The sequence below is a fragment of the Odocoileus virginianus genome, chromosome 3, assembly GCF_023699985.2.
Source record: "Odocoileus virginianus isolate 20LAN1187 ecotype Illinois chromosome 3, Ovbor_1.2, whole genome shotgun sequence".
NCBI classification, from domain to species: Eukaryota; Metazoa; Chordata; class Mammalia; order Artiodactyla; family Cervidae; genus Odocoileus; species Odocoileus virginianus.
The window spans coordinates 679724-705919 of record NC_069676.1 but is presented as its reverse complement, the minus strand read 5'-3'; the positions used below and the strand labels follow the sequence as shown (position 1 = coordinate 705919).

At 41.8% G+C, this 26196-nt stretch overlaps 1 protein-coding gene across 4 annotated transcripts in view; it reads right to left on the bottom strand.

Moving 5' to 3' along the window:
• MAPK9 (mitogen-activated protein kinase 9) overlaps positions 1 to 26196 on the bottom strand; it is a 67065-nt gene that overhangs the window by 9639 nt on the left and 31230 nt on the right. For 2 of the 4 annotated variants that reach the window (XM_070460563.1, XM_070460546.1), the window contains exons 5-7: positions 23615 to 23753; positions 3142 to 3307; positions 1656 to 1727 (exon numbers count right to left, since the gene is read on the bottom strand). In XM_070460563.1, coding sequence (XP_070316664.1) covers positions 1656 to 1727; positions 3142 to 3307; positions 23615 to 23753 — 377 coding nt within the window. Of the gene's footprint in view, positions 1 to 1655; positions 1728 to 2066; positions 2139 to 3141; positions 3308 to 23614; positions 23754 to 26196 lie in introns of all 4 variants that reach the window. The other 2 variants (XM_070460553.1, XM_070460574.1) reach the window with 2 other exon arrangements.

Genomic DNA, 26196 nt, shown 5'->3' with positions numbered 1-26196 from the left:
TTTCCAGAATCTTTTTCTAATCTCATGTTTGAAAAAAAGAGCAAAATTGTCTTTGGAAAATGATGGTAATCTCTGTGTGTGTTCTAAGGATGACATTATGTGACCTTATACATAAAATTATTATTACTGATATTGCAAGATGTTAATATGTAAATTAAGAACTTTAAATTATTTAATAATGCACCAAAAAGTCCCCACACTTTTCACGTCTGTACTATCTGAAGAACACAGTTAATTAGTTAAAGAAAGGAAAGATGCAAAATAAATTAAAAATTGAGACAAAGTGAATGTTAAATTGATACTTCTAATTATGTATCGTTAGGGAATTTCCCTGACAGCCCAGTGATTAGGACTCAGTACTTTCACTGCTGAGGGCGTGGTTTCAATCCCTGATTGGGGAACCAAGACCCTACAAGCCTCGTACTGTGGCATAATAAATAAATGTATCTTTAGAATACATCAACTTTTCCTTTTTATATTGAGTTTATTTGCAAATTAAATATCTCCTATTTATAGTTTGAAACAACTGAATCTAAGGTAAGGCTATGAAAAATTGCTAGAAAATGTATTAGAACAAAATAAAATGCTATGTTTAACTTCACATAAAATCTATGATGTGAAAACTATTAAGGAAGGTAAATAAAATGATAGGGATAAAATTTTTTCATTTCAAGTTTGTGTTGTGAAGATTTATATTACAAGAAAATCACCCTCATAAAATCATAAAAATGAAAATTAATAAAATATATATAAAACATTGACTATACAACTTAATTTCTCTTAAAGATAACCATCAATCTGCCAGCAGAAACTACTTTAAGCTTTCATAACGAAAAAATAAAATCAAAAGACTAATGAAAATTTTAGGTGGTGAGAACACAAATGAAAAAGGGTATATGTGAAGAACTAAGTTAGAGTAAAAAATATTGAAGATGGAAGAACATGAGGAATATGAGAAAAGAAGGCTATTGAAACTATTATAAATCTATTTTTCCTTATGCTACATATCATTAATATGATTTGCTGACCACAGTATAAGTTAACCTTTTGCATTTTATATTTATTTAGACTTCCCCAGTAGGGAAGTCACAAATAACCATCTAAGTGGATCTTCTAAAATTTTCTACAAAATGTCAGAAGAGTAACAAACAAAAAAATTTAGCAAATACTGTTCCTCACAAACTTTTCACTTTAATCTTTTCCCTTTAGGTCTTATGTAGCATGCTTCAGTTCTTACTTTGGAGGAAAATATTCTATTGCATCCTGGTAACTGATGAAATAGTATATTAAACAAATTACACAAGAATATTGGCCTATTAAATTTAGACAACTCCCTAGATGGTTAAATTAATTAACTAAACAGTATTTTCATTTAAACACCAGAATACATTTGTCAAAGAGTAAATGCATTTCTTATAAGCTATTTTTAACAAAATTAAGAATATAAATTGGTTTAATTCTATGTCTCAATAAAATTGTTAGTCAAATAAAAAAGAAAACATAAAATTGAACCATTTGATCTGTGACACTAATTTAACAAATATAATCAAGACCGCCTTAGAATACAGTCTAGAATTATGACATTTTCCTTTTGAGCACCTGCTGCCTTTGGTATTTATGGAAAACATGGCCGGGAGGGTCCCCGGGAAGGATACGATCAGTGCCTTGGAATATCACACAACCTTTCACCAGCTCTCCCATGATGCAACCCACTGACCAGATATCAACTGAAAATAAAGTGAAATGACAAAATTATGAAGTGCCATGAACAAAACAAAGGTGAGGAAAAGGTTTCTAACAGTGCACTAAATACATAAATATGGAAAATAAACGGCCAGTTAAGGGTGAACTGTTTTAGACAGTGTGAAAGATTGCTGACCTCTATTTTGGCTTTCAGTTTGCAGCAATCTGGGCTTTCAGTGCCAAAGAGTCCAACACTTTACAGCTTCAAAGACAAAAGTCCCAGAAATAAGGAGTGCCTGTCCCCAGAAAGCTGTTTCCAGGCACGAGCCCACCCCGGCTCCCGGCCTTGTGGTCAGCACCAGGTATCTCCCTGTGAAGGATACAGTCTCTTCCTGGGAACAGGACTTTATGGAGGACCATTTCTGCCATGATGCACCCGACAGACCAGATGTCCACTACCAAATACCAGGTGATTAAAACCAGCCAGAGACCGCCCCCACGCATGTCTTTTCTCAAATCCCCTCCCAAACAAAGACAGACCCAGCTTGTCAGTAGGACTCGTGTGAAGTATGAACACCATGCCTCGGAGTGATCCGTTTCTAACTGTCAAGTCAGCGGGGCCCCACGGGGCCAGGCTTGCCTGGGTTCTGGAGAGGGCCGGAGGCGCCTCCCCTTCTGGCTGTTCCCCTGCCCTGCGGGGCCCAGATGAGTCAAGGCCTCAGAAGCCCAGACAGAGAGCTCCTCCATGCCCCTGCCGGTGGGGGTGGGCAGAATTTTCTCTCATGTCCACACAGGGCTGGAAGGCCACAGACTTGTGTCTCTCTGAATAGGAGCGCAAGTTCTAAAACATCTGAATAAACTTGAAGCTCAACTCATTTCAGATGACTTAGGCAAACTTTCAGACTTTTTTTTTTTAATAAGTAAGTGTGATTTAGTTCTTTTTGACAAATTTTTCAAAAGCTAAGTTTCAAAGAGCTCTGATATTGCTAGAATAAGTTTTGCTGTTAAAAAAACAAACACCAATTTTACACACAAAAAGCACATGCTGTATTGTTCCATTTATATCTAGTTCAAAAATAAGAAAAATCAATCTATGGTGCTGGAAATCAGGATAACGGCTTCCCTTGGGGGTTGAGACCCAGAGGGGTCCCGGGGAGGCCTCTGTTATGCTGCTGGTTACGTGGGTGTGCTCCCACTGAGGGGCACACTTGGGATTTGCATATTTTTTTGTAAGCATGTTATACTTTGATAAATGTTCAAAATATTCATTTCAAAAGTGAATAATTTTAACCAATGGAAATATAAAATTATTTCTCGTCTGTGAACTGTGATAATCTACGTATAACACAGTCTCCGTATTATATTTCATACAGTTCACGGGAAAGAGAAAAAAACTAGTGATGACTAATAGCACTAATTTTAAACATCGCAGCCTCTTCCAGTTCTGTCTGTACTCACCGTTCTCTTTGTAGCCCATGCCCAGGATGACTTCGGGTGCCCGGTAATACCGTGTCACCACATAGGGGGTCATCATAAAGTTGGTGCACGCCGTGCGAGCCAGGCCAAAGTCAAGGATCTTAAGGGTGCAGTCTGACTTTACTACAATGTTACTAGGCTTCAGATCCTAGGACAGAAAAGGTTTAAATTAATACAGCGAACCCAAGCATGCTAAGTAAACAATCTCACTTTGGTAAGGATTTGTGAGGTCAGTGACCGCTGAGGTATGTGAGAGTGCTGGGAGAAGGAAGAAAGTTAGAATTGATCCCTGAGATTTTAGAATCATGTTGGAAAACCTAACTCTCAAATTGAAACCAATACAAATCAGTCTAGAGAGACCAGACGGTTGCCCTTATCTGCTGTGTGGAAACCTGCATGACACTACTTTGCTTAAATCCTCGAGAGTCTCTACAACATCCACCCGTCCCTCCTTCCACGCCTGGGTCATCCTTCATTTCCCAACATTCTGGCTCTTCCCTGCTATCCAACAGAAATATAATTCAAGCCCCATGTGTGATTTACATTTTCTAACGGCCACCTTAAAAAAGTGACTTGAAAAGGTAAGATTTAACTTTAATATTTTCTTTAATCCAATACAGTGTATTTCCATAGTATTCATTTCTAAAATGTAACCAACATATAAACATTATTGAGATATTTGACATTTTTTGGTACTGTCTTTGAAATCCAGTATTTATTTATAATTATAGCCACATTCTGAGTACTTAATAGCTTCATGTGGCTAGAGGCTATGATACTGGACAGCATAGGGCTAGAATTCTCAGACCCTGGAATCTCCCAAAGGCTTCTTCTTTCTTTGGAAGAAGAATCCCATGATTACCAACACCAACTTCCCATCCCCTGGGACCTACCGTTCCCTGGCACACACACTACTCTTAAAGTCCCTTCTTCACCCCTACCAGTGAGGGCTCTGTGAGAGGAGGCCTCAAGGTCTCTCTGTGCTCCCAGCATGGAGTCTGGCACAACAGATTCTCAGGAAATGTTTGCCAGGTGAATGTATACATCATACTCTACCACACTCTCAACGCAACTCATCACAACTTCTGCAGCTTTTCCCCTCGTTACTCTAGGGCCTTTCTTCATGGTGATCCCCTACATCCTAGACCCTTCCTCAGGTCACAAGAATTTGATTACTGCCTGGAACTTCGGCCTGAAAACCCACCCTAGAAACTATGACTTCTAAACAATCCATATCTGTTATTTTCACAAGTGCTTTCTAATGTGTAGCTACAATGTCAAATTGCCAAGTCACATCACACAGTAAATGATGTTTTAGGACCAGCACCTGGCTGAAACTTTCCAGTTGATGTGTCACCAATGAGCATAGGTGTGCTTTGAGTGACAGCTGCCAAATATTACTGGGTTAAGTAGAAAAACATTTAAATTTACATCAGTCAAAACTAAGTTTCATTACTGCTAAGGGCTTTCTTTCTAAACATCCGGAATACAGTAAACTATAACGTAACTATGCATTGCTTGAAAACATAATGAAAACTCCTACCAAGCCCATGCAGATGCACTGGTCCCTGGCTGCCCCAGAGCACTTCCTCTATGCATGTCCCGACGGGAGCATGGCCAGCCCCACCCACAGCTGCGAGGCCGTAAAGAACAAAGCATGGGAAGAATAGGCACCACGCTCAAACCAGCGACCTTCTCCTGTGAGGAGGCAGTCATGCAGCTAAGGTGAAACAAACCAATGTGTTCCTAGGTTCCTTTTTCAGAACCAAAGAATATGGGAAGAACGGGTATTTCAGAATATAAATTAATTGTGCTTAGTTGCTCAGGCGTGTTCAACTCTTTGCAAGCCCATGGACTGTAGGCTGCCAGCCTCCTCTTTCCAAGGAGATTCTCCTTTTTATACACCATAGACTGTATAAAAAAGCAAAAACCTATGACACCGGAAGATGAGCCCGCAGGTCAGAAGGTGTCCAGTATGCTACCGGGAAGAGCAAAGGGCAATTACTAATAGCTTTAGAAAGAATGAAGTGGCTAGGCCAAAGTGGAAATGACACTCAGTTGTGAATATGCCTGGTGGTGAAAGTAATGTCTGATGCTGTAAAGAACAATACTGTGTAGGAAGCTGGAAAGTTAGGTCCATGAATCAAGATAAATTGGAGATGGTCAAGCCGGAGATGGCAAGATTGAACACTGACATCTTAGGAATCAGTGAGCTAAAACAGACAGGAATCAGCTCAGTTCAGTTGCACAGTCGCGTCCCACTCTTTGCGACCCCATGGACGGCAGCATGCCAGGCTTCCCTGTCCATCACCAACTCTCGGAGCTTACTCAAACTCATGTCCATAGCATCGGTGATGTCATCCAACCATCTAATCCTCTGTTGTCCCCTTCGCCTCCTGCCTTCAGTCTTTCCCAGCACCAGGGTCTTTTCTAATGAGTCAGTTCTTCGCATCAGGTGGCTAAAGTACTGGAGCTTCAGCTTCAGCATCAGTCCTTCCAATGAATATTCAGGACTGATTTCCTTTAGGATTGAAAGGATGGATTTCCTTGCTGTCCAAGGGACTCTCAAGAGTCTTCTCCAGCACCACAGTTCAAAAGCATCAATTCTTTGGCATTCAGCTTTCTTTATGGTCCAACTCTCACATCCATACATGACTACTGGAAAAACCATAGTTTTGATTATGTGGACCTTTGTTGGCAAAGTAATGTCTTTGCTTTTTAATATGCAGTCTAGGTTGGTCATAACTTTCCTTCCAAGGAGCAAGTGTCTTTTAATTTCATGGCTGCACTCACCATCTGCAAAGAATTTGGAGCCCAAGAAAATAAAGTCTGTCACTGTTTCCATTGTTTCTTCATCTATTTTCCATGAAGTGATGAGACCGGATGCCATGATCTTTGTTTTCTGAACGTTGAGCTTTAAGCTAACTTTTTCACTCTCCTCTTTTACTTTCATCAAGAGGCTCTTCAGTTCTTCTTCATTTTCTGCCATAAGCCTGGTGTCATCTGCATATCTGGGGTTCTTGATATTTTTCCCAGCAATCTTGATTCCAGCTTGTGCTTCATTCAGCCCAGCGTTTCTCATGATGTACTCTGAATATAAGTTAAACAAGTAGGGTGACAATATACAGCCATGACATACTCCTTTCTCAATTTAGAACCAGTCTGTTGTTCCATGTCCAGTTCTAACTATTGCTTCTTGACCTGCATAAAGATTTCTTAGGAGGCAGGTCAGGTGGTCTGGTAGTCTCATCTCTTGAAGAATTTTCCACAGTTTGTTGTGATCCACACAGTCAAAGACTTTGGCATAGTCAATAAAGCAGAAGTAGATGCTTTTCTGGAACTCTCTTGCTTTTTCTATGATCCAATGGATGTTGGCAATTTCTGGTTCCTCTGCCTTTTCCAAATCCAGTTTGAACATTTGGAAGTTCATAGTTCACATGCTGTTGAAGTCTGGCTTAGAGAATTTTCAGCATTACTTTGCTAGTGTGTGAGATGAGTGCAATTGTGTGGTAGTTTGAGCATTCTTTGGCATTGATTTTCTTTGGGAATGGAGTGAAAACAGACCTCTTCCAGTCCTGTGGCCACTGCTGAGTTTTCAAAACTTGCTACCATATTGAGTGCAGCACTTTCACAGCATCATCTTTTAGGATTTGAAATAGCTCAACTGGAATTCCATCACCTCCACTAGCTTTGTTCATAGTGATGCTTCCTAAGGCCCAATTGACTTCGCATACCAGGATGTCTGGCTCTAGGTGAGTGATCACACCATCGTGATTATCTGGGTCATGAAGACGTTTTTTTGTATAGTTCTTTAGTGTATTGTTGCTACCTCTTTTTAATATCTTCTGCTTCTGTTAGGTTCATACCATTTCTGTCCTTTATTGTTCCCATCTTTGCATGAAATGTTCCCTTGGTATATTTAATTTTCTTGCAGAGATCTTTAGTCTTTCCCATTTTATTGTTTTCCTTTATTTCTTTGCATTAATCACTGAGGAAGCTTTCTTATCTCTCCTTGCTATTTTTTGGAACTCTGCATTAAAATGGGTATATCTTCCCTTTTCTCCTTTGCCTTTAGCTTCTCTTCTTTTCTCAGTTATTTGTAAGGCCTCCTCAGACAGCCATTTTGCCTTTTTGCATTTCTTTCTCTTGGGGATGGTCTTGATCACTGCCTCCTATACAATGTCACGAACCTCCATTCATAGTTCACCAGGCACTCTGTCTATCAGATCTAGTCCCTTAAATCTATTTTTCACTTCCACTGAATAGTCATAAGGGATTTGATTTAGGTCATATCTGAATGGTCTAGTGGTTTTCTCCACTTTTTTCAATTTCATTTGGCAACAAGGAGTTCATGATCTGAGCCACAGTCAGCTCCCAATCTTGTTTTTGCTGACTGTATAGAGCTTTTCCATCTTCGGCTGCAAAGAATATAATCAATCTGATTTCGGTATTGACCATCTGGTGATGTCCATGTGTAGAGTCTTCTCTTTGTTGTTGGAAGAGGGTGTTTGCTATGACCAGTGTGTTCTCTTGGCAAAACTCTGTTAGCCTTTGATCTGCTTCATTTTGTACTCCAAGGCCCAATTTGACTGTTACTCTAGGTATCTCTTGATTTCCTACTTTTGCATGTAAAATTAGGAAGTCAGACATGAATAGGTGAATTTAATTAAGATGATCATTCTATCTACTACTGTGGGTAAGACTACCTTAGAGGAAATGGAGTAGCCCTCACAGTCAACAAAAAAGGCCAAAATGTAGTACTTGGGTGCAGTCTCAAAGTGACTGAATGGGTTCCAAGGCAACCCACTCAACATCAGTTCAGTTCAGTCGCTCAGTTGTGTCTGAATCTTTGCGACCCCATGAACTGCAGTACACCAGGCCTCCCTGTCTATCACCAACTTCTGGAATCCACCCAAACCCATGTCCATAGAGTTGGTGATGCCACCCAACCATCTCATCCTCTGTCGTTCCCTTCTCCTCCTGCCCTAAATCTTTCCCAGCATCAGGGTCTTTTAAAATGAGTCAGCTCTCCCCATCAGGTGACCAAAGTATTGGAGTTTCAGCTTCAGCAACAGTCCTTCCAATGAACACCCAGGACTGATCTCCTTTAGGATGGACTGGTTGGATCTTGTAGTCCAAGGGACTCTCAAGAGTCTTCTCCAACACTACAGTTCAAAAGCATCAATTCTTCGGCACTCAGCTTTCTTTATAGTCCAACTCTCACATCCATACATGACCACTGGAAAAACCATAGTTTTGATTATATGGACCTTTATTGGCAAAGTAATGTCTCTGTTTTTTAATATGCTGTCTAGCTTGGTCATAACTTTCCTTCCAAGGAGTAAGCGTCTTTTAATTTCATGGCTGCAATCACCATCTGCAGTGATTTTGGAGTCCAGAAAAATAAAGTCAGTCATTGTTTCCACTGTTTGTTTCCCCATCTATTTGCCATGAAGTGATGGGACCGGATGCCATGATCTTAGTTTTCTGAATGTTGAGCTTTAAGCCAACTTTTTCACTCTCCTCTTTCACTTTCATCAAGAGGCTCTTTAGTTCTTCACTTTCTGCCTTAAGGGTGGTGTCATCTGCGTATCTGAGGTTCTTGATATTTTCCCCAGCAATCTTGATCACAGTAATCCAAGTCTATGCCCTAACCAGTAATGCTGAAGAAGGTGAAGCTGAATGGTTCTATGAAGACCTATAAAACCTTCTAGAACTAACACCAAAAAAAGATGTTCTTTTCAACACAGAGGATTGGAATGCAAAAGTAGGAAGTCAAGAGATACCCAGAATAACAGGTAAGTTTGGCCTTGGAGTACAAAATGAAGCAGGACAAAGGCTAACAGAGTTTTGCCAAGAGAATGTGCTGGTCATAGCAAACACCCTTTTTCAAAAACCCACAAAAGACCACTCTACACGCGGACATTGCCAGATGGTCAATAACAAAATTTGATTATGTTCTTAGAAGCCAAAGATGGAGAAGCTCTATACAATCAGTAAAAACAAGACTTGGAGCTGACTGTGGCTAAGATCACAAGCTCCTTTTTGCAAAATTCAGGCTTAAACTGAAGTATGGAAAACTACTAGGCCATTCAGGTATGACCTAAATCAAATCCCTTATGATTAGATAGTGAAGGTGATGAATAGATTCAAGGGATTAGATCTGCTAGACAGAGTGCCTGAAGAACTATGGATGGAGGTTCATAATATTGTACAGGAGACAGTTACCAAAAGCATCCTAAAGAAAAAGAAATGCAAGAAGGCAAAGCTGTTGTCTGAGGATGCCTTACAAATAACTGAGGAAAGAACAAAAGTGAATAAAGGAAAGGGAGAAAGGGAAAGACAGACCCAACTGAATGCAGAGTTCCAAAGGATAGCAAGGAGAGATAAGAAGGCCTTTTTAAATGAGCAATGCAAAGAAATAGAGGAAAACAACATAAAGGGAAAGGCTGGAGATCTCTTCAAGAAAACTGGAGATATCAAGAGAACATCTCATGCAAGGATGGGCATGATAAAGGACAGAAGGTGCTTACCATTAAGGACCTAACAGAAGTAGACGAGATTAAGAAGAGGTGGCAAGAATACACAGAAGAACTATAGAAAAAACATCTTAATGACCAGAATAACTGTGATGGTGTGGTTACTCACCTAGAGCCAGACACCCTGGAGTGTGAAGTCAAGTGGGCCTTAGGAAGCATTACTAGGACTGCTAGTGGAGGTGATGGAATTTCAGCTGAATTATTTAAAATCCTAAAAGATGATGCTGTTACAGGGCTGCACTCAATATGCAGCAAATTTGGAAAACTCAGCAGTGGCCACAGGACTGGAAAAGTTCAGTTTCCATTCCAATCCCCAAGAAAGGCAATGCCAAAAAACGTTCCAACTACCATACAACAGCACACATTTCACATCCTAGCAAGGTTATGCTCAAAATCCTTCCAGCTAGGCTTAGCAGTATGTGAAATGAGAACTTCCAGATGTACAACCTGGGTTTCAGAGAGGCAGAGGAACCACAGATCAAATTGCCAACATTCAATGGATCACGGAGAAAGCAAGGGAGTTCCAAAAATACAACCGACTTCTGCTTCATGGGTTATGCTAAAACCTTTGACTGTGTGGATCACAACAAACTGGAAAATTATCAAAGAGATGGGAATACCTTACCTGTCTCCTGAGAAATCTGTATGTAGGCCAAGAAGCAACAATCAGAACCTTACATGGAACAATTGACTGGTTCCCAATTTGTTAAGGAGTACAACAAAGCTATATACTGTCACCCTGCTTATTATATGCAGAGTACATCATGGAAATGCCAGGCTGGAAGAATCACAAGCTGGAATCAAGAATGCCAGGAGAAATATCAAGAACTTCAGATATGCACACGATATCATTCTGATGGGGAAAGTGAAGAGGAACTAAAGAGCCTCTTGATGAGGGTGAAATAAGAGGGTGAAAAAGCTTGTTCGAAATTGAACATAAAAAAACTAAGATTATGGTGTCCAGTCCTATCATTTCATGGCAAACAGAAGGGGATAAAGTAGAAGCAGTGACAAAATTTCTTTTCTTGGGCTCCAAAATCACTGCAGACAGTGACTGTAGCCATGAAATTAGAAGATGCTTACTCCTTGAAAGGAAGGCTGTAACAAACCTAGACAGCATATTAAAAAGGAGAGACATCACTTTGCCAGCAAAGGTCCATATAATCAAAGCTATGGTTTTTCCAGCAGTCATGTATGGATGTGAGAGTTGGACTATAAGGACGGCTGAGCGGCAAAGAATTGATGCTTTCGAATTGTAGTGCTGAAGGAGACTCTTTAGAGTCCGTCAGACTGCAAGGAGATGAGACGGTGAATCCTAATGGAAATCAACTCTGAATAATCACTGGAAGGACTGATTTTGAAGGTGAAACTCCAATACTTTGGACACCTGATGCAAAGAGCTGACTCACTGGAAAAGATCCTGATGCTGGGAAAGGCTGAAACCAAGAGAAGGGGGTGGTAGAGGAAGAGATGGTTAGATAGCACCACTGATTCAATGCACATGAATTTGAGCAAACTAGAGGAGATAGTGGAGGACAGAGGAACCTGGCGTGCTACAGCCCACGGGCTTGCAGAGCTGGACATGACTTAGCGACATGACTTAACAACATACTTGACCACCCAGCAGTCGCTGAAATCCAGCCTGGCCTTGAACTAACACAGCCACACGAACAAGGATGATCAGAGTAGTGTCATCCAGCCTGATGAACTGCTGTGTGGTTGGAAAAAATGCTCATGCCAGTCACCTCTACTTGTCAGAAGAGTGTCCTCTTGCACTGATTTTGTTGGACCAACTGCCATCCAAGTAAAGATGGACCTTACTGCCATCTGCTGGACAACTATGCCAGTCAAATGCAAACCTGTGGAATCAAGCTGTGGGAAGGTGTGGGTTGTTGTCCTGGCCGGAATGGTAGAGGTGGCCGTGTTGGGAGGCAATGGAAGGTGCCTAGAGAGATCCGGGGCTTCTGAGGGTTCCCCACGTGCACTGCCACTCTCGCATCAGTCTCCACACACAACCAGAAGCAGCTTTCCACTAATGAAGTGGATTTCTAGTCTGCAGATGGCAGAGTAAAGACAATTCTGCCCCTCCAAATCCTGAAAACCATCCCAAACAAGGAAAACAAGAAATACACAGTAAAATACAAACGACACCTAAATCTGGGGGCTTGATGCAGAGCATGGTGATGGCAGCCCTGGGGCAGCCAACAAGGGTATACAGAACACCCGCAACAAACAGGGCAGAAGCAGAGCAGTCGAGGCCGAGGGTGCCACTCCTCATCAGTTCTCCATCCAGAACCCGCCGACTGAAGACGTGTTCCAACTGTCCACTGACTCGATTTCCTCACATGCACCTATGACCGCTCACTTGGGTGAGTGTGTCTGGGGACAGGAGCCTAACGAGACGTTTAGAGAAGTGTTAGGCATAAGTTCTAAGTGGACAATGAAAGTCAAAGACTCAAAACAACATCATGCCTCCCCCAGCTGGTGGTAGGGAGTGGTCACGGAGGCTACCTAATAAATGGAGACTGGTTCAGATCTCTTCCAACTATATTATGACACAAGCCTGGGGCAAAACTGTGAAAGAAGATTGCTGTCCATCTCACAAGGTTTCTGATCCTCTTTTCTAATCAGTATGGGAGAATGCACACCAAATCAATGACCATATGACACAGCTGAGGCCTTATTAATCTGCTCTGGCAACAACACCATGTCCAGCACAGCAGCTAAAATCAGGACCCCTGGTCAGCTCGGTCTCGGGGGTCGACACTCTCTAGCATCCACCTAGTTTCTTCAAGGGCTGGACTAGTGAATTAAACTGAGCTAGGAGGGACCACCCCCTGACATTTTTAGGTTCTAATGGTGGTAGTAATCTCCTCCACTCTCCCCCATCTCCAGAGTTCAACAACATTTTTGATGTACCATCTTGAGGGCAGCAGTTTCATGTTTCGACTTGGCCTTCCGATCAAGATGACTCTTAACTCTAGACCAAAGAACAAATGCAGGGGTCAATCTGCCAGGAGTACCAACTGTCAAGTGTATCAGTTCCAATCACATACTTGAGGACTGGGAAGATGACTGCTGCGTGGGTCCATGGACTCCGTGGTCCATTTTGGACCACCAGACTTGTACACTTCAGGATGAACAATGCAGAGAATGACGACCTGCTGTGGCTCCGAGGTCAACCTGGTGAAAGGGTCTGTGGTTTGTCTCTTCCCCTCAGGAAGGGAGGCTCCTGAGGAGCCTGAGGCGGCTGCTCTTGACCTGTGTGCACAAGCAGAGCTGACAAGGACAAGGGTGGACAGTGGTAGCCATGAAGATGCCTGTCCGTCTCTCTACTGTGGGCGTGCAACTGACAGACACCCCGCTGAGGGGCCCTAACCCTCCCCTCCACTCACGACAAGGCCACAAGTCCCACAGCGGCTGCTGCCCAGGAACCGCATGGAGAAGGAGGTCCTTTCCTGTGTGACACTGGATTCCTCTAACAGACAGCTTCCAACCCTTCTTCACACCCTCTCTGCACCAAAGGGTCAGACTGTGCCGTCCCCTGCCAGCTTTCCCACCTCCTCTGACTCCCTCTTTCTGTTCGTCCTCAGAGGCCTTCTCCCCGCACCTCCTGCATGTCTAAGGCCATCATGGCACACTAACGCCTTCAGTGAAAAACCTCATGTGCTCCATGGGGATGGGAGTCAGCACACAGGAATAAACATCTTGGCCAACTGCAGTAATCCCACCCCCAGTGAGGGGCCCACAGTGAGATAATGTGGGCCACAACTCTGGAAAGGGCTGTGGAATTGAATGACAAGTACTGCAGAAGGCAGGATGGGGTAGGGAGCAGGATGTTGAGGGATTTGTAGGGGATGGAGGTGGGGGGGAAGGTTCGCAGAAAGGTCAAGGCAGACCTCTCAGATCCCCACAGGTTGTGGTTCTTTCTTCACTTCTCATCAGTCAGTTCAGTTGCTCAGTTGTGTCCAACTGCAGCACGCCAGGCTTTCCTGTTCATCACCAACTCCCAGAGCTTGCTCAAACTCACGTCTGTCGAGTTGGTGATGCCATCCAACTATCTCATCCTCTGTCATCCCCTTCTCCTCTTGCCTTCAGTCTTTCCTAGCATCGGGTTTTTTTTCCCAGTGATTCAGCTCTTCACATCAGGTGGCCAAAGTATTGGAGGTTCAGCATCAATCCTTCCAATGAATATTCAGGATTGACTTTTTTAGGATTGATTGGTTTGATTTCTTGCAGTCCAAGGGACTCTCGAGAGTCTTCTCCAACACCACAGTTCAAAAGCATCAATTCTTCGGCGCTCAGCTTTCTTTACAGTCCAACTCTCACATCTTCACTTCCACTGGCCTACTATCTACAAGACCCAAAACCAAGTTTCCAGACTCAGGCCTCAGGCACAATACCAACAGATCTGCTGGTATAAGGCACAGCAAGGGCATGGGTTAGGAGCCCAGCCTGAAGACAGGGCACTGTAGTGAAGGTCTGCACTTTGCCACATGAGAATTTCAGCCGGACTCCACACAGCCTCTCATACCAGCAACCAGGCTGCTCTCCCTCAGTCAAGAGACCGGAGCCTTTTTCTAGGAAAATAATGTCCAGAGAAAAGATCTGAAAATGGAGACACGTGGCTACCTGCTGCCCTAGGAAAAAACCTCTCATTCAACAATCTCAGCTGAGGCACTTTCACTCGGCCTTCTAATGTTTCAGTCTTAAATAGGACCAGTGACAAAAAGTCACAAGACATTTGAAGAAAGCCTCACATACAACAGTGAGAGACCAAATATACTAAAAAAAACAAAACAAAAAAACCTCACGGGAAAAAAAAACAATGCAGGTAGCAATTAAAAAAAAAAAAAAGAAAAACAACGTCAAGGGGACTTCCCTGGCAGACCAGTGGTTAAGAGTCTGTGCTACCAACGCAGAGGGCACAGGATCAATCCCTGTTCAGGGAACTAAGATCCCACACACCACATGGTGTGGCTACAACTAACAAACAGACAGACAAATACTTCAAAGAGTTGAGAGAATTCATCACCACCAAACCAGCTTTACAACAAATGCTAAAGGAGTTTCTCTAGGCAGGAAACACAGAGAAGGAAAAGATCTACACAAAATAAACCCAAAACAATTAAGAAAATGGTACTAGGACCATCAGTTCAGTTCAGTTGCTCAGGAGTGTCCAACTCTTTGCGACCCCATGGACTGCGGCACGCCAGGCTTCCCTGTCCATCACCAACTCCCAGAGCTTGCTCAAACTCATGTCCATTGAGTTGGTGATGCCATCCAGCCATCTCATCCTCTGTTGTCCCCTTCTCCTCCTGCTTTCAATCTTTCCCAGAATCAGGGTCTTTTCCAATGAGTCAGCTCTTCACATCAGGTGCCAAAGTACTGAAGCTTCAGCTTCAGTATCAGTCCTTCCAATCAATATTCAGGGTTGATTTCCTTTAAAATTGACTGGTTTGCCCTCCTAGGAGTCCAAGGGACTCTCAAGAGTCTTCTCCAACACCAACACCACAGTTCAAAAGCATCAATTCTTCGGCGCTCAGCTTTCTTCATGGTCTAATTCTCACATTCATATATGAGTACTGGAAAAACCATAGTTTTGACTATATAGACATACATATTGAAAATTACCTTAAATGTGAATGGATTAAATGAACCAACCAAAAGACATAGACCAGCTGGGTGGATGAAAACATGTGCATGTACACACTTTGACTTACCACACTACTCTACTTAACCCCTCCAAATCGTATGTAATTATCTTATATTGTTTAGGTTAACCATATTTCTTGCAATTGTAATTATCTTTTTTTTGGTCTGGATATTGATTGTGAAAACTGGTAAACATCTTTTATTATTGTGATTATGTGTATTTGCTTAATACCATTGTATCATGATTGATCAACAGAAAATAACACAATTCTGTAACAGTAAAACTATCATTTAATAGAAAAAAAACTTCAAAGAAATTCTAGCCTTGTAGAGATGACAGTGCCTTCATGCAAGAAGAAAATGCTATTTCCCACAGCCAAGACATGGAAGCAACCCAAGTAAGTGTCTAATAATACGACTGAATAAGATGTGTTGTATGATTGTATGTAGATATACATACATACTGTGATGGCTCAGTAGGTAAAGAATCTGCCTGCAATGCAGGAGATGTGGGTTCAATCCCTGGGGTGGGAAGATCCCCTGGATGAGGAAAATGGCAAACTACTCAGTATTTGTGCCTGAAAAATCCCATGGACAGAGAAGCCCAGTGGCTACAGTCCAAAGGGTGGCAAAGAGTTGGACATGACTGAGTGACTAAGCATATATATATATATGTGTGTGTGTGTGTGTGTGTATATAATGGAATATTAGTCATAAAAACGAATGAAATATTGCCATTTGCAGCAATGTAAATGGACCGAGAGCATATTATGTTTAGTGAAATAAGTCAGAGAAAGACAAATACTATATGATATCAATCACTCGGAATCTAAAAAATGATACACATAAATATATATACAAAATACAAACAGACTCACAGATATAGAAAACAAATTTGTGGTTAACAAATGGGAGAGGGAAGAGGGGAGGGACAATTTAGGGGTTTGGGATTAACAGATAAAACTACCATATATAAGGAAGATATATAAAGGAAGCAACAAGGATACACTGTACGGCACAAGGAACTATACCCATTATATTATAACAAACCTATAATAGAATATAATCTCCAAAAATACTAAACCACTAGGCTGCACACCTGAAACTAATACAATATTGTAAATCAATCCTATTCCAATTTAAAAAAAGAACAAAATGTTATAAAAAGGAACTTTTAAAGATAAAAAAGAGCTCCAACTAACTGGTACTTCAGAGAAAGCAGAATAAAGAACACATTTCTATTCTGAAATAATACAAATTTCCAAGAACTCTATGGCATGTCCTTCCAGACTGAAGTGCCCACCACAATTAATGAAAAAAATTTCCATATGAAGGCATATCACCATAACATTTCAGAATACAAGAAATAAAGAAACTTTAAAAGATGTTTCCAGAGATTAAAAACAAAACTCAAACCAGGGCATCTGCAAAGGATCTGTAATAAGAATGGCATCAGAACGTTCAAAAGCCATACAACACTACACTACAGTGGTACAGTACTTAACCTCAGAGGGCAACTGATTTATAACCAAGAATTTTATATCCAATCAAATCATTAATCATGTGATAGGGCAGAAGAAGAGTTTCAGATATCTGAGACCTCAAAAACTTTACTTTCCATGCACCACTTTTGGGGAGGCTATTGGAAGATATGTCCCGCCAAAACAAAGGAGAGATGGGGGTCATGAAGCAGAGAGAGGTGAAGGAAATCCTCAGAAAAGTGCTGGGGCAAGGCCAGGATAAGGCCTTGGCATCAGGTATGGGTGTGGCCAGTCCAGATGTGAGCAGGGCTGAGGTTCCACAAGACTATCAAACCAATGAAACAGCTAAGCCATCTGCAGCAAGAGAACACTTAGACCATCTGGCAGAAAGCGTAGGGTTTAATTAGCAGCAAAGACATGGAAAACTGCTTCCTCCTTCAACCAAACAACAAAGACCAACTCTAACAAGTGAAAGACAAGTGTTGTTAAATCTAGGGACAAAAAGTTGAAAGGAAAAGAAATATAATCATGGTATAAATGTAAGCTTAACTATGAAAAGTGTTTATAGGCCCTGATGATGTAAAACTGACATCTGATCTAAACCAATTATACTGTAACTATACTGGGAGGACAGGAGAGTGACAGAGAGCTAAATCAGTACCTTATGTCCCAAACTGAAGAGAGATCAACAAACAGAGACTTAATCATATTATTTCAAGATATGGAGATAAACACCAAAATAACAGCTAAAAGAACTGAATGAGTGCTTCTGGGGAGAGAGAAATAGGAGGGAGAAAGTGGGGGTTCCTTTTTAATAAGTTATCCTTGATAAAAATAAAAAAACAGATTGACCAACTCATTCAGCAAGTTGCAGGACAATCATATACAAGATGATCCTATTTTTTAAAAATATAAGTTATAAAGGACATAAGTATAAACAGATATGCTGGTATTACCTAAGTAAGATGTATCAGTGTAAAGTCAGGAAGAAAACACCCAAATGCCATCAATGGCCTCTTTTGGGTGACAGTGGAGGGCTGGGGGACTTTCCTTTCCATTTGCTTTTAATTATACAGCATAAAAGTGGTAGGATTATGGCTGTTTTATTTTTCAAGTTATTAAATTGTATGTTTAGTTTGAAACCATCTTAGTAAGCAAAACTGAACGTGTGTATCTATGCCTATGGTATCAGTTCAGTTCAGTTCAATTCAGTTGCTCAGTCATGTCCAGCTCTTTGTAACCCCGTGTACTGCAGCACGCCAGGCCTCCCTGTCCATCACCAACTCCGGGAGCTTACTTAAACTCATGTCCATTGGTTGGATGGTGATGCGATCCAACCATCTCATGCTCTCTTGTCCTCCTCTCCTCCCACCTTCAATCTTTCCCAGCATCAGGGTCTTTTCAAATGAGTCAGCTCTTTGCATCAGGTGGCCAGAGTACTGGAGTTTCAGCTTCAGTATCAGTCCTTCAAATCAATATTCAGGGTTGATTTCCTTTAGGATTGACTGGTTGGATCTCCTTGCAGTCCAAGGGACTCTCAAGAGTCTTCTCCAACACCACAGTTCAAAAGCATCAATTCCTCAGTGTTCAGCTTTCTTTATAGCCCAACTCTCACATGCACGCATGGCTACTGGAAAAATCATAACCTTGACTAGACGGACCTTTGTTGGCAAAGTTATATCTCTGCTTTTTAATATGCTGTCTAGGTTGGTAATAACTTTTTTTCCAAGGATAAGCATCTTTTAATTTCACAGCTGCAGTCACCATCTGCAGTGACTTTGGAGCCCCCCAAAATAAAATCTGACACTGTTTCTACTATTTCTCCATCTATTTGCGATGAAGTGATGGGACCGGATGCCATGATGTCTGTTTTCTGAATGTTGAGCTTAAGCCAACTTTTCCACTCTCCTCTTTCACTTTCATCAAGAGGCTCTTTAGTTCTTCATCACTTCCTGCCATAAGCCTGGTATCATCTGCATATCTGAGGTTATCGATATTTCTCCAGGCAATCTTGATTCCAGCGTGTGCTTCATCCAGTCCAGCATTTCTCATAATGTACTCTGCATATAAGTTAAATAAGCAGGGTGACAATATACAGCCTCGACATACTCCTTTTCCTATTTGGAACCAGTCTGTTGTTCATGTCCAGTTTTAACTATTGCTTCCTGATCTGCATACAGATTTCTCAGGAGGCAGGTCAGGTGGTCTGGTATTCCCATCTCTCAGAATTTTCCAGTTTATTGTGACTACACAGTCAAAGGCTTTGGCATAGTCAATAAAGCAGAAGTAGATGTTTTTCTGGAACTCTCTTGCTTTTTTGATGATCCAGTGGATGTTGGCAATTTGATCTCTGGTTCCTCTGCCTTTTCTAAAACAGACTGTTGAAGCCTGGTTTGGAAAATTTTCAGCATTACTTTACTAGCGTGCAAGAAAGTACATGTGTGCAGTAGTTTGAGTATTCTTTGGCATTGCCTTTCTTTGGGACTGGAATGAAAACTGACCTTTTCCAGTCCTGTGGCTACTGCTGAGTTTTCCAAATTTGCTGACATATTGAGTGCAGCACTTTCACAGCATCATCTTTCAGGATTTGAAATAGCTCAACTGGAATTCCATCACCTCCACTAGCTTTGTTTGTAATGATGCTTCCTAAGGCCCGCTTGACTTCACATTCCAGGATGTAGGACTCTAGGTGAGTGATCACACCATTGTGATTATCTGGGTCGTGAAGATCTTTTTTGTACAGTTCTTCTGTGTATTCTTGCCATCTTTTCTTAATATCTTCTTCTGTTAGGTCCATATCATTCCTGTCCTTTATTGAGTTCATTTTTGCATGAAATGTTCCCTTGGTATCTCTGATTTTCTTGAAGAGATCTCTAGTCTTTCCCATTCTATTGGTTTCCTCTGTTTCTTTGCATTGATCACTGAGGAAGGCTTTCTTATCTCTCCTGGCTATTCTTTGGAACTCTGCATTCAAATGGGAATATCTTTCCTTTTCTCATTTTCTTTTTGCTTCTCTTCTTTTCACAGCTATTTGTAAGGCCTCCTCAGACAACTATTTTGCTTTTTTGCATTTCTCTTTTTTGGGGATCATCTTGCTCCCGGTCTCCTGTTAAATGTCATGAACCTCCGTCCACAGTTCATCAGGCACTCTGTCTATCAGATCTAGTCCCTTAAATCTATTTCTCACTCCCACTGTATAATCGTTAGGGATTTGATTTAGGTTATACCTGAATGGATTAGTGGTTTTCCTTACTTTCTTCATTTTCAGTCTGAATGTGGCAATAAGGAATTCATAATCTGAGCCACAGTCAGCTCCCAGTCTTGCTTTTGCTGGCTGTATAGAGCTTTTCCATCTTTGGCTACAGAGAATTTAATCAATCTGATTTTGGTGTTGACCATCTGGTGATGTCCATGTATAGAGTCTTCTCTTGTGTTGTTGGAAGAGAGTGTTTGTTATGTCCAGTGGGTTCTCTTTGCAAAACTCTGTTAGCCTTTGACCTACTTCATTCTGTACTCCAGGGCCAAATTTGCCTGTTACTCCAGGTGTTTCTTGACTTCCTACTTTTGCATTCCAGTCCTCTGTAATGCAAAGGACATCTTTTTTGGGTGTTAGTTCTAGAAGGTCTTGTAGGTCTTCATAGAACTGTTCAACTTCAGCTTTTTCAGCATTACTGGTCAGGGCATAGACTTGGATTACCGTCATATTGAATGGTTTGCCTTGGAAACGAACAGAGATCATTCTGTCGTTTTTGAGATTGCATCCAAGTACTGCATTTCGGACTCTTTTGTTGACTATGATGGCTACTCCATTTCTTCTAAGCGATTCATGCCCACAGTAATAGTTATAATGGACATCTGAGTTAAGTTCACCCATTCCAGTCCATTTTAATTCTCTGATCCCTAAAATGTCGATGTTCACTCTTGCCATCTCCTGTTTGACCACTTCTAGTTTGCCTTGATTCATGGACCTAACATTCCAGGTTCCTATGCAATATTGCTGTTTACAGCAGTGGACCTTGCTTCTATACCAGTTACATCCACAACTAGGTGTTGTTTTGCTTTGGCTCCATCTCTTGATTCTTTGTGGAGTTATTTCTCCACTGATCTCCGGTAGCATATGGGGCACCTACCTACCTGGGGTGGAGAAGGAAATGGCAACCCACTCCAGTACTCTTGCCTGGAAAATTCCATGGATGGAGGAGCCTGGTGGGCTGCAGTCCATGGGGTCGCAAAGAGTTGGACACGACTGAGCGACTTCACTTTCTTTCTTTCTATAGTTCCTTCTGGAGAAGGAAATGGCAACCCACTCCATTGTTCTTGCCTGGAGAATCCCATGGATGGAGAGGCCTGGTGGGCTGCCGTCTATGGGGTTGCAAAGAGTCACACATGACCAAGCAACTAACACACAAACACACACCGACCTGGGGCGTTCATCTTTCGGTGTCCTATCTTTTTGCCTTTTCATACTGTTCATGGGGTTCTCAAGGCAAGAATACTGAAGTGGTTTGCCATTCCCTTCTCCAGTGGACCACACTTTGTCTATATGCTGCTGCTGCTGCTAAGTCACTTCAGTTGTGCCCGACTTTGTGCGACCCCATAGACGGCAGCCCACCAGGCTCTTCTGTCCATGGGATTCTCCAGACAAGAATACTGGAGTGAGTTGCCACTTCCTTCTCCAATGCATGCATGCATGCTAAGTTGCTTCAGTCGTCTCCAACTCTGTGTGACCCCATGGACAGCAGCCCACCAGGCCCCTCTGTCTGCAGGATTCTTCAGGCAAGAATACTGGAATGGGTTGCCATTTCCTTCTTCATCTATGGTATCATATACAGAAAAAAGGACAGGAAAAGTTCACAGGAAACCATTAACACGCTAAAGGGTAACTGTGGTTGATCACCTCTTGGGACCTGGAGGAGTGGTGGGTGTGCAAACAGGGGCCTTATCTACCTTCCCCACAATGTGCACACGGTGCTTTCAAGCAAGCACAAAGTCCGCAGTCCTACTAATGTGTGAACAGGAAGGTGTAAGACAAGGGGAGGGAGGGCCAGTGGGGAGACAGACAGGATGGAGAGGTGGCTGGCGAAATCATGCTGTGCAAACCAAAAGCTTCCTTGACCCTATGTGACTTTCTGGTCTGCAGGAGTGGGCCTGCACTGCAGGGACCAGACATCACCTAACAGAGGCACATGTATGCCACAGCTCTCACAAGCCACCCCTGGGACGAGAGGATATTGCTTCCCTATGTATGTCTGGGCCCAAGAGGGGAGACACAAGCAAGGCAAACTGTTTGCCTGTGTGGAATTAGTAAAGCTTAACATAATGAAGCCTAATTATCTGAGAACTTATTCTCAGGCAAGACTTTAATACATATTTAAGAGAAATTAGGAGTGCCTTAATTTATATAAAGGTCTGTGAATATTTTAGGAAAAGAAATAGAATGGTATGCTAGGAAATCTTTATTTTTAATTAAAATGACTAGTGTCACTATTTTTAAAGCAAATTCATCAACTGAATTTATATTATCTTAACTGACCACATGGCAGCAGCAAAGGCGATTACTTAAACGACTGAAGACTGGCCAGGAGTCTGTGCGGCAGGCCCCCAGCAGGCACTGGGAGGGCCGGGGCTGGTCTCAGGCGGCAGGCCGCACTCAGGCCTCAGACCTCACGTTTACAAGGGGCAAGGGTTTGGCCCTCGCTGAGCGGTGGGCTCTGCTACTGTGTTAGGCCTCCCTTCAGCGGCTGTGATGGAACCATCCAACAGATTCAAAAGAATTACTACTACTATACCATCAAAAATCTCTCTGTTCTTTTGTGTATGAAAAGGCTTCATTGTTCTTGTCTCACTTCTTCCCCCCCAGACTTCAGTTCACAGAAAATACAACTTTTTGCTATTGAAACATAGTGTCAAAAGACAGTCAACAAAATCAGTACAGTAACTATTTAAGGAAAGCTAAGAACCTTTCAATAAAACTACTATTATCTGTGCCTCCTGTCTCACTCAATACTTCAGTTGCTAAAAAAAACAAAAAACAACAAAGAAACAAACAAAAACTTTATCATGATTGTTTACACAGTGGTACAAATAAAAAAATAACAAAAGCTCATAAAACCAGCTTAGAGAACCTCTCTCTGGTTTTTAAATATGTACTCCCTGACACGCAACACCATCACTCAAATTCCAGCCTTGACCTAGTCAAGAGGTTTGCCTGGAGCCTTTCCAAGAGTTCCTACCAGTATGGTTGGGATGCTGGAGTGGTAGAACTTTATGATGTAAGAAATGAATACTTGGGCGATAACTCATATAAAACTTCTAGAGCAACTGTATCATATACTACTTGGCCTTTAACTCTCCCCCCGCCCCAAATTCAAATTCTTTGCACTAAAAACAATATTTAAGGTATGACAAAACTATTAACAGCAGGGACATCTGGGTAAATAGTATTTGGAAGTTCTTTGTCTTATTCTTGCAATTTTTCTCTAAGTTTTAAGTTATTTCCAAATAAAAACTTAAAAAAAAAAAAAAGCATTTTTATGTATATGAGTCTGGGCAGCTGGCTCATATCTTCACCCAGGGTGGCTCAGATGGGCCCAGGCAAACCAGGCATTCCACAAATGTCTTCTAACCTCAACAATCTTTGAGAAAGTAACATGATCCCAAAGTTTATTTGGATTTTCAACATTGACAAATTTTAAAAAATACGTTCTTTTGTATCTGAAGATTACAATAACAAAATGATTTTGATTAAAAGGAGAAAACCAATACAGTATCACTACTTACTCTATGAATGATACCAGCTGAATGTAGATGTTTAATACCACAGAGCATCTGGTAAAGAAGGTAGGACATTCTTTCATGGTCCAGCTCCATGTGAATGACCTGACATAAGTTAGCATCCATTAATTCCATAACCAAATACCTGAGGAAATAAATGATCAGCCATGTACACATGAAAATTATCCAAATTCCTTTATGGTATTAAATCAGGATTTTTATTAAAAAAGTAACAACTTCATACCTAGTCACTGTACTGGCTAAAGTGAAAAGATAACTTGCTTTTATTAGGTATCTTGATTTATAAGCTATCTTGAAAAGAAGCAATCTTTATATCATAGTAAATAGAATCTCAAACATTCAAAGTCTCCTATATTTAAAATTTTTTGCTATTGAGTCATTCTTAGCAATACAGAAACCATGCCATTACTCCTCGCATCTTAAGAAAACTTTTGACCTTACCTCCCCTACCAGCAATGATCCTGTATTTTTGGTCTTCCTGCAAGCAAAACTCCCCAAAGAGGTGTCTACACTCATCATCTTCAATTTTTTTCCCCATGTTTCCTTAATCTCACTTTAATCAGGCTTTTGCCCCCACCACTTTGCTGAAACTGTCTTCAAGGCTCCTGACACCCCCCGTGTTGCTAAACGCAGTGGCTAGTTCTATAATCCTGGCTGACCGTGACCACCTCTTACCACTGGCTTCTTACTGTTGGAGTGCCAGCACCTGTTTCTTGGCCTTCTTTTCTCTACTGTACTCATTGTCATGATGATCTTCTCTGGTTTCTGACCTCAAGGTTTTAAATATCATCTATAGACTGTCAACTCCCAAATTAATACATTCAACCAGGACATCCTACCTGAACTCCAGGCTCACTTATCTGACTGCTTCACAGATCATTTTGTGTGCCCATCAGATTCCATGTCTAAAACTGAGCTCCTGATTCTATGCCAGCCCCAAATCTGTTCTTCCCATAGCTTTCCTCATCTCACTTGAGAGAACTTTTATCCTTCTGGTGAGCATCTGAGCCAAAATTCCAAAGGTTGTTCTCAGCAACTCCTTCTCTCAAACCTCTCTAAGAGCAAACACTGGGGTTCTATCTTCAAAACAGTGTCGACATCCAATCTTGTGCCTTTACCATCACTATCACCCCTTCGGTCTAAATGTAGCCACAATAATCTCTCACCTGAACTACTATAACAGCCTCCTGACTGGTCTTCTGTATTCTATCCCATAAAGTGGATTCTCAGTCCAGAAACCAAGTTATTGTTTTAAAATGTAAGTTAGATAAACTCACTCTTCCACTGAAAGTCTTACTTGTAAAGGGAAGTCTTTACAATGGCCTAGAGGTCCAGCAGTGTCGGTCCTGCCACTTCTCTGAGCCGACCTCTTCTACTTTCCTCTGCTTCCTTCGATCCAGCAAACAGGCTCCTGCTCTTCAAGAGCACACAAAGGCACACTCCCACGTCTGCTCCTTTATGCTGCTTGTTCCTTCTATCTTTTTAAAATATAATTGTATCTACTTTAATTTTGGCTGCGCTGGGCCTGCACTGATGCACACGTTTCCCCAGCTGCGGCAAGCAGTGGCTACTCTAATAGCGCGTGGGCTTTTCACTGCGGTGGCTTCTCCTTTCGTGGAACACGGCCTCCAGGACTCGTGGGCTTCAGCGGTTGTGGCTCCCAAGTGTCAGAGAGTTGGCTCAGTCGTTGAGGCACACGGGCTTAGCTGCTCCGTGGCATGGGGGATCTTCCTGGATCAGGGATCGAACCCCTGCTCACTGCACTGGCAGGTAGATTCTTCAGCACTGAGCCACCAGGGAAGCCCATTCCTTCTTTCTGGATACTGCTTTCTCAAAGTATCTGTAGGAGTAACCCCCTCATTTTCTTCAAGGCCTCTTCAAATGCCACCAATCCCATGAGGTCCTTCCCTAACTATCCCACCTAAAGCTGCAGCTTGACTCCCAACCCCAGCACTTCTGATCCCCTCACTCAGCTCCGTTTCTTCCACATTTGCCACATTCTAATGAAGGACATCACTTCCCTATTTGTTATGTTGATTATCTTCCCTGGTCTTCCGTCAAGCTCTAGGAAGAAATACAATCATCTGCAATTCTTAAATAATGAAAGGAATTTTTGCCTGTTTTGGTCACTAAGTGTGTTAAGTTCAAGAGAGGGCTTAGCACACAGCTGGCAATCAAATTTTCCTTTTGGCTGTTCAACTGAAAGCACGGAGTCCTAAGCACTGAACTGCCAGGGAATTTCTGGCAATCAAATATTTGTTGAATGAATAAACCAATACATTTAGGCTAAAATTGCGCACTGTATCTCAGTAATAAATTAATATTTCACTTCATCGTTAGTAAGACAATTCTATTTCAGATTTTGGAAAATATACAATATTTAATCACTTACCCATTTCAAATAATAACTATAAGCACCTGAACCCTACAATCCTGGATTTTAGGGGACTAGAGAAAAACATTTTATATTTCAGTAAAGCAAATCAGCAGCATTAATGGCACTGTGTTCTCCAAGGAATCCACTTTCAGTCATCCTTCACCTGCTGTAGAAATGATAACCATCTAGG